This window comes from Oncorhynchus kisutch, linkage group LG17, assembly GCF_002021735.2.
Source record: "Oncorhynchus kisutch isolate 150728-3 linkage group LG17, Okis_V2, whole genome shotgun sequence".
Classification (NCBI taxonomy): domain Eukaryota; kingdom Metazoa; phylum Chordata; class Actinopteri; order Salmoniformes; family Salmonidae; genus Oncorhynchus; species Oncorhynchus kisutch.
Window position 1 is genome coordinate 51,678,603 of NC_034190.2, and position 12,656 is coordinate 51,691,258.

The 12,656-nt window shown below is 40.7% G+C and overlaps 1 protein-coding gene and 1 long non-coding RNA gene across 3 annotated transcripts in view; one reads left to right on the forward strand and one right to left on the reverse strand.

Moving 5' to 3' along the window:
- Positions 1-12,656, forward strand: part of LOC109907864 (immunoglobulin superfamily member 21) — a 22,588-nt gene continuing 9,932 nt past the window's right edge. Inside the window, exons 1-5 of one of the 2 annotated variants that reach the window (XM_020506113.2) lie at positions 1-414; positions 3,938-4,050; positions 4,531-4,652; positions 4,822-4,940; positions 5,307-5,422. In XM_020506113.2, coding sequence (XP_020361702.1) covers positions 360-414; positions 3,938-4,050; positions 4,531-4,652; positions 4,822-4,940; positions 5,307-5,422 — 525 coding nt within the window. In that variant the 5' untranslated portion in view covers positions 1-359. The remainder of the gene's footprint in view (positions 415-3,937; positions 4,051-4,530; positions 4,653-4,821; positions 4,941-5,306; positions 5,423-12,656) is intronic. The other variant, XM_020506114.2, reaches the window with a different exon arrangement.
- LOC116354420 (uncharacterized) overlaps positions 405-12,656 on the reverse strand; it is a 16,909-nt gene continuing 4,657 nt past the window's right edge. The window contains exons 2-3 of the long non-coding RNA XR_004203661.1: positions 6,689-6,776; positions 405-1,891 (exon numbers count right to left, since the gene is read on the reverse strand). This is a non-coding gene — a long non-coding RNA (uncharacterized LOC116354420). The remainder of the gene's footprint in view (positions 1,892-6,688; positions 6,777-12,656) is intronic.

Here is a 12,656-nt window from a genome sequence, read left to right on the forward strand (position 1 = left end):
TATTTCATAGCACTAACATGAGGCAACTGTCTGTGTCCTGATAGGCGCGCCAAATCCTATCTGTTCTTGTGTGCGCGCTCTTATTAAGCGTGTGGCGTGTGTTGAGAGAGTTCATTCAAATCTGTTCCTTTTTTTTTAATCCTCTGACTATTCAGGAGTTAATAACGGGAAGAGGACATATTTTTCTCACTGCTCGCTTGATAGAAACAGAAAAGTAGGTCTGCGTTCCGGTGCAGAATGAAGCGTTCCGAAAGGGCACCCGACCCCGTGCCGCAGACACGGTGGATGACACATTATCGGTGATTTTTCGCCTAAAAGTAGATGGAATGTAAACTTGACCTCACACACTAACGGGGAAGATGAGTTGTGCATTTTCTCAATGTCTCATCGTATATATTTTGGATTTAGCAGTTGGTAAGTCTGTTTTTTATACTATAAGGAGCATTTTGTTCTTATTAGCTAAAACGTTTTTATTTAAAGCTCAATGCGGTAGAATATTTAACCTAAATATATATACTCACATACAGTACATATGTAGATACACATACATATATATACTCTGAACAAAAATATAAAACGCAACATGTAATGTGCTGGTGCCATGTTTCATTAACTGAAATAAAAAATCCCAGAAATGTTCCATACACAGAAAAAGCTTTATTTCTCTCAAATGTTATGCACAAATTTGTTTACATCCCCCTGTTAGTGAGCATTTCTCCCTTTGTCAAGATAATCCATCCACCTGACAGATGTGGCATATCAAGAAGCTGATTAAACAGCAAGCTCATTACAATTGTGCTGTCGACAATAAAAGGCCACTTTAAATTGGTCAGTTTTGTCACACAACACAATGCCACAGATGTCTTAAGTTGAGGGAGCGTGGTGACTGCAGGAATGTCCACCAGAGCTGTTGCCAGATAATGTAATGTTAATTTTCTGTATCATAAGCTGCCTCTGTTTTAGAGAATTTGGCATTACTTCCAACCAGCCTCACAACCGCAGACCACATGTAACCACGCCAGCTCAGGTCTCCACATCCGGTTTCCTATCTGAAGGGGGGGGGGGGCGTCTGGCGGGGGTGCTGAGGAGTATTTCTTTCTGTAATAAAGCCCCTCTGTTGTCAATTTTTTGTTGTTGATTGGCTGGGCCTGGCTGCCAGGTGGGTGAGCCTATACCCTCCAAAACCCACCCATGGCTGGACCCCTGCCCAGTCATGTGAAATCTTTGAAATTGTTGCATGTTGCATTTATATTTTTGTTCAGTATATATATATATATATATATATATATATACATACACACACACACACACACACACATGCAGGACAGACACATACTTATGTGATAGGCTATAGCTCTCAACCCTGCAGAATTAACTTTCCAATGATTATAGGGTGTAGATGTTCTTTGATTACATGTTTGAAACTCATTACACAGTAGCCTAGATTGACTGCAAACAGTGTCAAGGCATTGACAGCCATCCAAAAGGATTAGTTGAAGATCTTTGTTTTTGAGGAGATTTGCTTCAGTGTCTGTACATTGAGTGCTCATATTAATACATGTTTGATGTAAACAAACATTGCCTGCTGCCAGTGAGGCTATGATGTCACAATCCTAGTTACTCAATCTAGATTTTTTTGATTGATTATCTGAGGGATAAAGGCTGTTTGTTTGGCTGACCCATTTTACAGGTAATCTGTCCTCTAAAATGATTAAATTCCACTGCCCCAAGGCTCTAGGCCCTAACACAATGCCAGCAACAAAAACACCACTGAGGATATGTACTATTTCAAGCATCTTTGTGTGTGTGTGTGTGTCTGGCACTGGGTCTTTAGTCTTGCTTGCCAGACGAATGGCACTCCACCTCCAGTGGCTCGTGAGATCAACTTGGTCTGTGAGTGGGAGAGAGAAAGAGAGAGATAGTCATCTCCTTGCTGCCTTTCTGTCTGTTCTTTATTCACCCCTCCCTTCCCATTGCCAGTAGCTGAGTTAATGCTTGTTGGGTTCAACCACATTATGCCTTGAGTGAGCCCATTTTCAGAAGAATCAAGACTCACAACAATGCCAAGCTCTAATTCTCCGATCACCATATAATCAAACATGACCCTGATTTGGATTGTAGATTCTTAGTGGAATGGCCGCTTTAGGAAATGTCGACGGACATCATGAAAAAAATATTTGCCTTCACCTACAGGACTCACGCTTACAGAGTTGAGTGTCAGCTCTCTTTGCTCCAAGGAGCAGCTGTTTATTTTTTATGTTTTTAATGTGAGTATGTAGCACAAGACCCTCCAGCCCTCTCCTCCCATCCATGTAGTATCTGGAGCAGGACGGCAGAGCGATGTGCCGAATGGCTGGGTCTGTAGATGAAAAGCTGGGGGATTAGCGGGAAAAACATGGTGAAAAATAATCCACCATGATGTCAGGGTGTAGAGGCCAAGGTGGGAGGGAGGGGCTGGAATGCTACACTGGCATTATTATATAACACCGTGGCTACGTTTACACAGGCAGCACCAATTGTGATATTATTTTCACTAATTAGTCTTTTGACCAACCAGATCAATTTTGAAAAATATCTGATGTGAAAAGGACCAATTAGTGGGATTAAAAAAAAAATCTGAATTTGGCTCCCTGTATAAAAGCAGCCTATTTGGTCTTTTGACCAATCACATCAGATCTTTTCACATCAGCTCTTTTTTCAGAGATTATCTGATTGGTCAAAAGACCAATTAGTGAAAAAAAGTATCAGAATTGTGCTGCCTGTCTAAACGCAACCTACAACGCTCACAATATTTACTTAATGTAAAGCTAGTTGTGATTCTTTCTGCCACAGAATGCGCTTATGAAAGTGCAAATGAAAACATATCATTCATTACAGTGTATATATTCTCAGAGAATGAGGTTGCTACTAGGTTTCTGTGGCCTCAGATGCCTGTGCAGGGTAGAGATAGAGATTAGTGCTTCTAAGCACTATATCCTCTCTTGACTTGTTTAGGAGACAGGTTGGCTTTTAATTCATCATTCTGACCTTTTTACCCCGACAGAGCCACAGCACTTAGCACACACTAAGACCACACCAATGGGAGAAAAAAAGAGTACCATCAACATGCACTAGTGGTGCCACTGGTTTTAACATGCATCCTTTGTCCTGCTCTTGTCCACATTCTGATTGTGCCAACATTTTTAGACAGGTGTAGATGATTAAGAGACGCATTATGATCTTATTGTGATTAGATCTTCCTGACCACCTCTGGATATCTTACAAGTGTAGACAGATCGGACAGTGAAACCATTTAACTCATCATTATCCCGTCCTATAAAATCATTGACAGGTGTTACCATTGATTTATGCCAATATGTCTTCAAATAAATCATATTTTGAAAGAATAGCTGTGAAATCATTTGCATACAGGGAGGGACCATGAAATGTGGTCACAATGCAGACACAGTGGACGGATAAGATAAACATTTTAATACCATGTGAATACACATTTCTGAAAATGTGTGTAAAATCAGCACTGCAATTAATGAATGAACAAGCCAATAATGAATCATTAAAGTAAAGGGGGAAAAAAGTGTGCACATTATATTGCTATCCCAACCTGTAATTGCCCTCATGAGACAAAACAGATTATGCTTTGGCCACATAACCTTGATAATGCACAATTAATAATCCATTACAGCTAGCCGGTAAGGTTTGATTCCCAATGTTACAGAGAGAGGGAGCTATGGTCATTTCAGAAGTATTGTAACAATCTTTGATTTTGCCATCAGGAATCATAAAGTTGTTCTATTCTATGTCTAATGAATGCCTATAGCATGTTTTGCGCTGGTCTATGCTATGGGTTTCATAGAAGGGAGTGGACTACACATTGTGGGGAGAAATGTGTGTGGAAATGTGTGTAACAGATATTTTACTTGTCGTCTTTGAACCACAGGCTATTTAACCGTCACTCTTGAGTCCCTCCCTCCCATTGTCATTGGAGACACGGTGACACTCAAGTGCAATTTCAGGACAGATGGCAACCTGCGAGAGATTGTGTGGTTTCGGGTGAGTAGGGTTGCCTCGATGTCCCCGAATGAACCGTATGGTTGTTTGCAACAGCACATATCGTGTGTTTACTTACATGAGACGCTTTTGACTAGACCGACATTGTTATCTACCGTTTTCCATTGACAATTCAATTAAAAACGCTGACACATGCGTCAAAGCTTTGTTCAGAAGAGACAGAGCATTAGATACAGTACATAGCAAGCTATCTGACTTCTGAAGAGCTACTAGGTTTGATAAGGTTTGTTACATTATTATAATAAGCTCCTTGTGAAAATTCACTTCAAATTCCCATTAACTCCACACTGTGAAATTCACATCTTGTAACAACTAACTAAACTGATAAAAGAAGATGCTTCAAAGCTCTCTGGGCTTCATGAATGGGAAAATAATAACTGTGTGCATATTGATCGTTTTGTATAGAAAGCTTGTTTATTATTGACATGCCCAGGGTGTGTGATGTATTCTTTCACTTTCTAGGTGACAGAGGGTGGCAGTGCCAAGCAGAAGATCTTCACCTACGATGCCATGTACAACAGCAACTTCTCCCATATGGAGGACTTCCGCAGACGAGAAGACCTGGTCTACCAATCAACTGTCCGGTAAGCTTGACCAGTAGTCTGCAGCCTCAAGAAAAAGAGCATTGGTCAGTGTTTTCACTTGCAAGTGTAGGCTTATCTTGCCTTTTTTATTTGATCTTATAAAGTCTTTGAGTGTATGGAAAAGTGCTGTAAAACCCCTATCTTCCTGCGTTTGCTGTTGTGTTGCCAGGCTTCCTGAGGTGCAGATGGAAGATGATGGACCATATGAGTGCCATGTGGGGATCTACGACAAGGCCTCTAGAGACAGGGTGGTCTTAGCCTCAGGCACCATTGTGCTCACTGTCATGGGTACAATTCAAGAGAATTTGTGTTATATAGATATGATCATGTGGTATTGGATAGGATTTTGTGGATGGAAGGTTTTGTAGCCTTTCTCCTGCATCCACGATTATTTTGTGTTTTAGCCGTTTTCATTACCACCACTAGCAGCATTTTTATCACCTGCCTCCCTCTACTGTTGAGATATAGGAAATGCACAGAAGACGACTTTCTGTCATCAAGTACAGACATGAAAAACATGTTTTGGTTTAGTTTTTTTAAAAGTTGCCCTTCGGGAAAAACTGGGGGGTGGTATCTGAAAATACTAGACAAACTTTGCCTATTTGTGGATGGTTTTTGTCGTTTTAGTCCCAGGCTCCTTCTTTTCCTCCATAGTGCCTCCTAAATCCATCTCTGTAGTGGCAGCAGACTGCCCGGCCCCCTTCAATCGCTACGAGGCCCAGAACTTCACTCTAATCTGCATCGTCATGGGAGGAAAGCCAGACCCTATGGTGAGTTTGGCCACATGCTAGCTGAGGAACGCTCAACTACGTTCTCTTCTTATATCGAGGCGGTGTTGAGTTTTGATAACTGGTACCGCGATTTGCTAGCAACAACATTGAGCCACCATCAGTCAATTCTTGTAAAAATGTAAATTCTGAAAACAGTTACCTGTACCTATTGTAATGAAACAGCTGGGAGCACCTTCTAGCCCGAAGTCCAGCGCGCTCTCGACTGTGCCACAAAAACATGCTCAAGTGGCAGAGTCGATATGCGCTCTTATAAATCCAGGGTCGTTACACTATGTTTGTCCCTTACAAAATGTCTAGCCAAGGAACAATTTTAGGGTTCTCACACAAAGTTTATAAATGTAGGCTGCAGTTGCTAAACTCAATAAATATATATAGCCATACAGTGTAGCTATTTCGAAAAATTGAATTAATCAAGTCATTTAAATATTTTGATGATTTCCAACGAACAAGTTAGCTACTATAGTTATCGAAAAGTTTCAGCTAGCAGCATGGAGTCAGGACATAACCAAACTGTCGCTGAGATAATGGATGCTGCGACTTTCAAGGAGAAAAAGGCATTGCTAAAACTCATTCATATGGTTGTAGTGTAGAAAAGGGGGGTGAATGTGATTCATACCCGAATACAACAAACAAGGAGCAACTTCCAAAGAGGCAGAGAAGTGAACCATCAATGAGCCAGCTACAGGACATTATCGTCTGCATCCTCACGGCTAACATCAAATAGAATGCAGATGACATCATGGACTTTGAAAAAGAACGCTGTCATCATCGTTAACCTGAAGAAAGCGATTGATTACCATGCTGAGGAAGTAAATACTCTAAAGCAGCAGTACGCAACACTGAAAACAGGTTGCAAAGCAGGAGAAGAAATTCACAGAAATAGAGTCAAAGGTTAACGAGACTGACCGGTACAGTCAGAGATGGAATCTTCAAATTTATGGAATCGCAAAAAGAGAACATCAAAGCAAAGGTGAAGGACATTTGCAGACCAACAGTCCCGGAGGCCGAGCGGAAGGTTGTTGCAGCTTTGCAACTTGCGTTTTCAGTGTTGTGTAACTGCTGCTTCAGAGTATTTACTTCCCCAGATGGCGCCGGAGAATAAGGCCGACGTTTTACTTGCCCCCGGCAAATTGTGTTTTTTTGTTAGTTTGTAACATTTCTTCAAACTGATTTTGTTCAGAATGTTGCCGCTACCGTCTCTTATGACCGAAAATAACTCTAGACATCAGGACTGCGATTACTCACCAAGGACCTTTTTTTCCTTTCATGACTCTGACGAGCCCGACGCAAAGGATATACTGCTTCCTCTGGAACAGGCCCCGATCCCTGTGATCTGCGTGAAGAGAAGGTGGAGAACGAGAGATCAATGGTCGGGCTGTCTTCTGACTATTCGTAGGTGATTGAATAAAACCCCACTTCCCTCCATTATGCTAGCAAACGTGCAATCTTTGGAGAATAAAATTGACGAGTTACTCAGAAGATTAAACTACCAACGGGACATTAAACCAAATGACATCTTATGCTTCACGGAGTCGTGGCTGAACGACAACAATATCAAAATACAGCTGGGTGGTTATACAATGTACCGGCAGGATAGAACAGCGGCGTCTGGTAAGACAAGGGGCATCAGTCTATGTACTTTTGTAAACAACAGCTGGTGCATGATATCTAAGGAGGTCTAGAGCTATTGCTCGCCTGGGGTAGAGTATCTCATGATAAGCTGTAGACCACACTACCTACCAAGAGAGTTTTTCTGTATTCTTCATAGCTGTTTAAATACCACCACAGTCAGAGGCTGGCACTAAGACAACGTTGAATGAGCTGTATTCCTTATAAGCAAACAAGAAAACACTCACCCAGATGCAGCACTCCTAGTAGCCGGGGACTTTTATTGCAGGGAAACTTAATTCTGTTTTACCAAATTTCTATCAACATGTTAAATGTGCAACCAGAGGAAAAATAACTCTGGCCCACCTATACTCCGCACACAGAGACGCATACAAGCCCTCCCTCGCCCTCCATTTGGCAAATCTGACAATTATTCTATCTGCCTGACTCCTGCTTACAAGCAAAAATTAAAGCAGGAAGCACCAGTGACCCGATCAATAAAAAGTGGTCAGAAGCAGATGCTGAGCTACAGGACTGTTTTGCTAGCACAGACTAGAATATGTTCCGGGATTCCTCCGATGGCATTGAGAAGTACGCAACATCAGTCATTTGCTTCATCAACAAGTGTATCAATGACGTTGTCCCCACAGTGACTGTAGGTACATACCCCAACCAGAAGCCATTGATTACAGGCAGCATCCGCACTGAGCTAAAGGCTAGAGCTGCTGCTTTCAAGGAACGCGACTCTAACCCGGAAGCTTATAGGGAATCCCGCTATGCCCTCCAATGAACCATTAAACAGGCAAAGCGTCAATACAGGATTAAGATCAAGTCGTACTACACCGGCTCTGACGCTCGTTGGATGTGGCAGAGTTTGCAAACCATTACCCAGTACAAAGGGAAGCACAGCCGAGAGCTGCCCAGTGACACGAGCCTACCAGGCGAGCTAAACTACTTATATGCTCACTTCGCGACAAATACCACTGAAACATGAATGAGAACACCAGCTGTTCCAGAAGACTGTGTGATCACCCTCTCCGCAGCCAATGTGAGTAAGACCTTTAAAACTTCTTATGGCTGGGGAGTAGTATTGAGTAGCTTGGATGAATAAGGTGCCTAAAGTAAATGGCCTGCTCCTCAGTCTCAGTTGCTAATATATGATATGCATATCATTAGTAGTATTGGATAGAAAACACTCTAAAGTTTCTAAAACTGTTTGAATGATGTCTGTGAGTATAACAGAACTCATATGGCAGGCAAAACCCTGAGTTGAAATCAAAACAGGAAATGAAAAATCTGAGCTTTGTATGTATTCACCAGAGTCCCCAATGAAATCCCCTTGAGATATTAATGATGTTGCACCGCCTAGGGGTTCCACTAGATGTCAACCATCAATAGAAATTATAATGAGACTTCTATGGTGTTGTGGGAGTGAATGATAGCAGAATCAGTCAGGTGTCTGGTAGTCAGCCATTTTCTGATCATGCTTATTCCTCATGGTAGTCACTTGCGTTCCATTGTTCACGAAGGAGTACTCCGGTTGGAACTTTATTGAAGCTATATGTTAAAAACACCCTAATGATTGATTCTGTACTTAGTTTGAAATGTTTCTTCGACCGGTAATATAACTTTTTGAAGTTTTTGACTAATAGATCGCTGACCAGTATGAGCGTTTGGATATGTATACCAAACACGCTAACAAAAGAAGGTATTTGGACATAAATAACAGACATTTTCGAACAAAACAAACATTGTGAACCTGTGGATTCCTGGAGTGCTTTCTGATGTAGATCATCAAGGTAAGGGAATATTTATCATGTAATTTCTTATTTATGTTGACGTCAAAATGGCGGCTATTGCGACAAATGTTTCTGGGCGCCATCTCAGATTATTGCATGGCTGGCTTATTCCGTAAAGTTTTTTGAAATCAGACACAGCGGTTGCATTAAGGAGAGGTATAGCTATAATTCCATGTGTATAACTTGTATTATCATCTACATTTATGACGAGTATTTCTGTTGAATGATGTGGCTATGCAAAATCACTGGATGTTTTTGGAACTAGTGAATGTAACGTGCCAATGTAAACTCATTTTGATAAATATGAACTTTATCAAACAAAACATACATGTATTGTGTAACATGAAGTCCTATTAGTGTCATCTGATGAAGATCATCAAAAGTTAGTGATTAATTTGATATTTTCTGCTTTTTGAAACTCCTCTCTTTCACTGAAAAAAATGGCTGTGTTTTTCTGTGGCTATGTGGTGACCTAACATAATCGTTTGTGGTGCTTTTGCTGTAAAGCATATTTGAAATGAGACACTGGTGGGATTAACAACGGGAATAGCTTTAAAATGGTATGAGATACATGTATGTTTGAGGAATGTTAAATGTTTTGAAAATACACTTTGACTGGCTATTGTCAAATCGCTCCCGTAACGAGATTGCAGCCATAAGAAGTTTAAACAGGTCAATATTCACAAGGCCGCGGGGCCAGACGGATTACCAGGACGTGTACTCCCTGTCCGAGTCTGTAATACCAACATGTTTCAAGCAGACCACCATCCTGTACTCCCTGTTCACTCATGACTGCATGGCCAGGCACGACTCCAACGCCATCATTAAATTTGCAGATGACACAACAGTGTTAGGCCTGATCACCGACAATGATGAGACAGCCTATAGGGAGGAGGTCAGAGACCTGGCCCGTGTGGTGCCAGGACAACAACCTCACCTTCAATGTGATCAAGACAAAGGAGATGATTGTGGACTACAGGAAAATGAGGACCGAGCACTCCCCCATTCTCCTTGACGGGGCTGCAGTGAAGCAGGTTGAGAGCTTAATATTCCTTGGTGTCCACATCACCAACAAACTAACATGGTCCAAGCACACCAAGACAGTCATGAAGAGGGCAGTACAATACCGATTCCCCCTCAGGAGACTGAAAATATTTGTCATGGGTCCTCAGATCACTGCTTGGTATGGCAACTTCTCGGCCTCCGACCGCAAGGCACTACAGAGGGTAGTGCGAACAGCCCAGTACATCACTGGGGCCAAGCTTCCTGCCAGCCAGGACCTCTATACCAGGCGGTGTCAGAGGAAGGCCCTATAATTGTCAAAGACTCCAGCAATCCTAGTCATAGACTGTTCTCTCTGCTACCGCACGGCAAGCGGTACCGGAGCGCTAAGTGTAGGTCCAAGAAGCTTCTAAACAGCTTCTACCCCCAAGCCATAAGACTCCTGAACATCTAGTCAAATGGCTACCCAGACTATTTGCAGTGCTCCACCCACTCTCACCCAGTCTTTACACCACTGCTACTTTCTGTTGTCATCTATGCGTAGTCACTTTAATAACTCTACCTCAACTAACCTGTACCCCCGCACACTGACTCGGTATCGGTACTCCCCTGTATATAGTCTCACTATTGCTATTTTACTGCTGCTCTTTAATTGCTTGTTACTTTTATCTCTTATTCTTATCTGTATTTTTTTGAAACTGCATTGTTTGTTGGGGGCTCGTAAGTAAGCATTTCTACTACACCTGTTGTATTGGGCGAATGTGACTAATACAATTGTATTTGATAAATATTAGAACCGTGCGTGTGTTATGAATACGTTTGGAAGTTACTGGGAACTGATGAAATTTGATAAGGGTTTTGGCTTTTTCAATGGGGAAAGAAATTACTTGTGACAAGAGAGAGAAAGAATATAACATCAAGGGAATAATGGATTATACAACAAAAATGATCTAACTAATCAGGAATTACTGGAGCTATCATCACTGCAAATGCAGTTACTGTATCTACAAGGAAAAGGACCAGGTGGGGGTTTGTAAGATCAAGACAAAAATGGATGGAAGAGGGAGAGAAATGCAAAATATTGAATTAATTTTGAAAAATGGCAGGTGAAATGTCTTCCATATGTAAATGAATGATCAATAATTCTCCCAATGAAAATCCAAAAGAAATCTCTCAGTTTGTTGCCAAGTTTGATCAGAATATTTATACATCAGCCCAGTCAACTTCCAATATGGATTCTTTCTTAGACAATGTAGCAAAACACTGCTCAGAAGATAGATCATGATTTCAGGGATATTTGTGATGAGTTATAAAAATTTAGATAATATTGAATTTTAAAGCCTTAAGGACTATAGATCCCCTGGAAAGTATGGTTTAACAAGCAAGTTCTATAAAACATTCAATGATTGATTGATTGATTTCATTCGTGCTATGTTCCAAGAAAAAGGGGAGTGACCGGCTTCCTTAAAGCACAGTGTAATTAGTTTGATTCCCAAACCTAATAAGTATTAGCCTGTTGAATAATGGAAAGTTATTTGCCAATGTATTTGCTAAGAGGTTGAAACAAGGCTTACATCATACAATTGATGAAGAACAATATGGTTTTATGAATGGCTGACACATTAGAAATAACCTCAGTTTGATCTTAGACATGATTGACTTATGACCTCATTCTTGACAGTTTTCGCATGTTTGTTGATTTTTATAAAGCTTTTGACACTGTAGCATATGAGTTTATGTTCAAAGCAATCTTTTTATTGGGTTTGGTTTAGTGACTTTAAAAAAAATAAGTAGTCCAAACTTTATACAGTAGTTGTACTAGATCTGTGAAATTAGCTCACTGGACCATCCCAAAGATTTGATATTGGGCGTGGCATTAGGCAGGGCTGGCCAATTAGTCAATTTGTATTTTTATTGGTTACTCAAATTATGGCTCTTCATATCAAGAAAAGGAGTTTAAGGTATTTCAGCAGGAATTTAAACTGTCAAGTGGATGATTAATCACCATATTTTTGAGAGACCGGAATTAGTTTTCTAAAGCAGTTTCCTGTATTGAAGAGTTGTTATTGGTTTCAGACTTGAAAACATATATCAATTAGTCAGTCTTATTTCCACTCAAAGACTGTGTTTTACAGGAAGTATATGGTATCCCAGTTAAAGATAAGTTACCTTATCTTGGAATTGTTATATGCAATGATGAAAAACAAAGGAGTTATTTAAAGGAGTAAAGGAGTAATTTAAACTTGAACCCAATTATTGAGTAAACAAAAGAAATTGAAACTCTGGTTACTGAGAGATATTTCATAATATGGTCAGGTTTTATTGCCCAAAGCTGATGGTTATCCAGGTCGGTTTATCCAGGTTGGTTTATGTCTCTATCACTTGACTTACCCCCTAAAATTGTAAAGGACTTAGATAAGATTCTTTATCATCTTATTTGGAGGAACAAGCCTACGGAAAGATATTCTCAGTAATACCCAAGAACAAGGAGGACTGATTTCAATATTCTAACTACAGTTGAATTCGGACGTTTACATACACTTAGGTTGGAGTCATTAAAACTTGTTTTTCTACCACTCCACAGATTTCCAACTAAGTTTTGCCTAGTCGGTTAGGACAAATACTGTGTGCATGACACAAGTCATTTTTCCAACAATTGTTTACAGACAGATTATTTCACTTATTATTCACTGCATCACAATTCCAGTGGGTCAGAAGTTTACATACACTAAGTTGACTGTGCCTTTAAACAGCTTGGAAAATTCCAGAAAATGATGTCATGGCTTTAGAAGCTTCCGATAGGC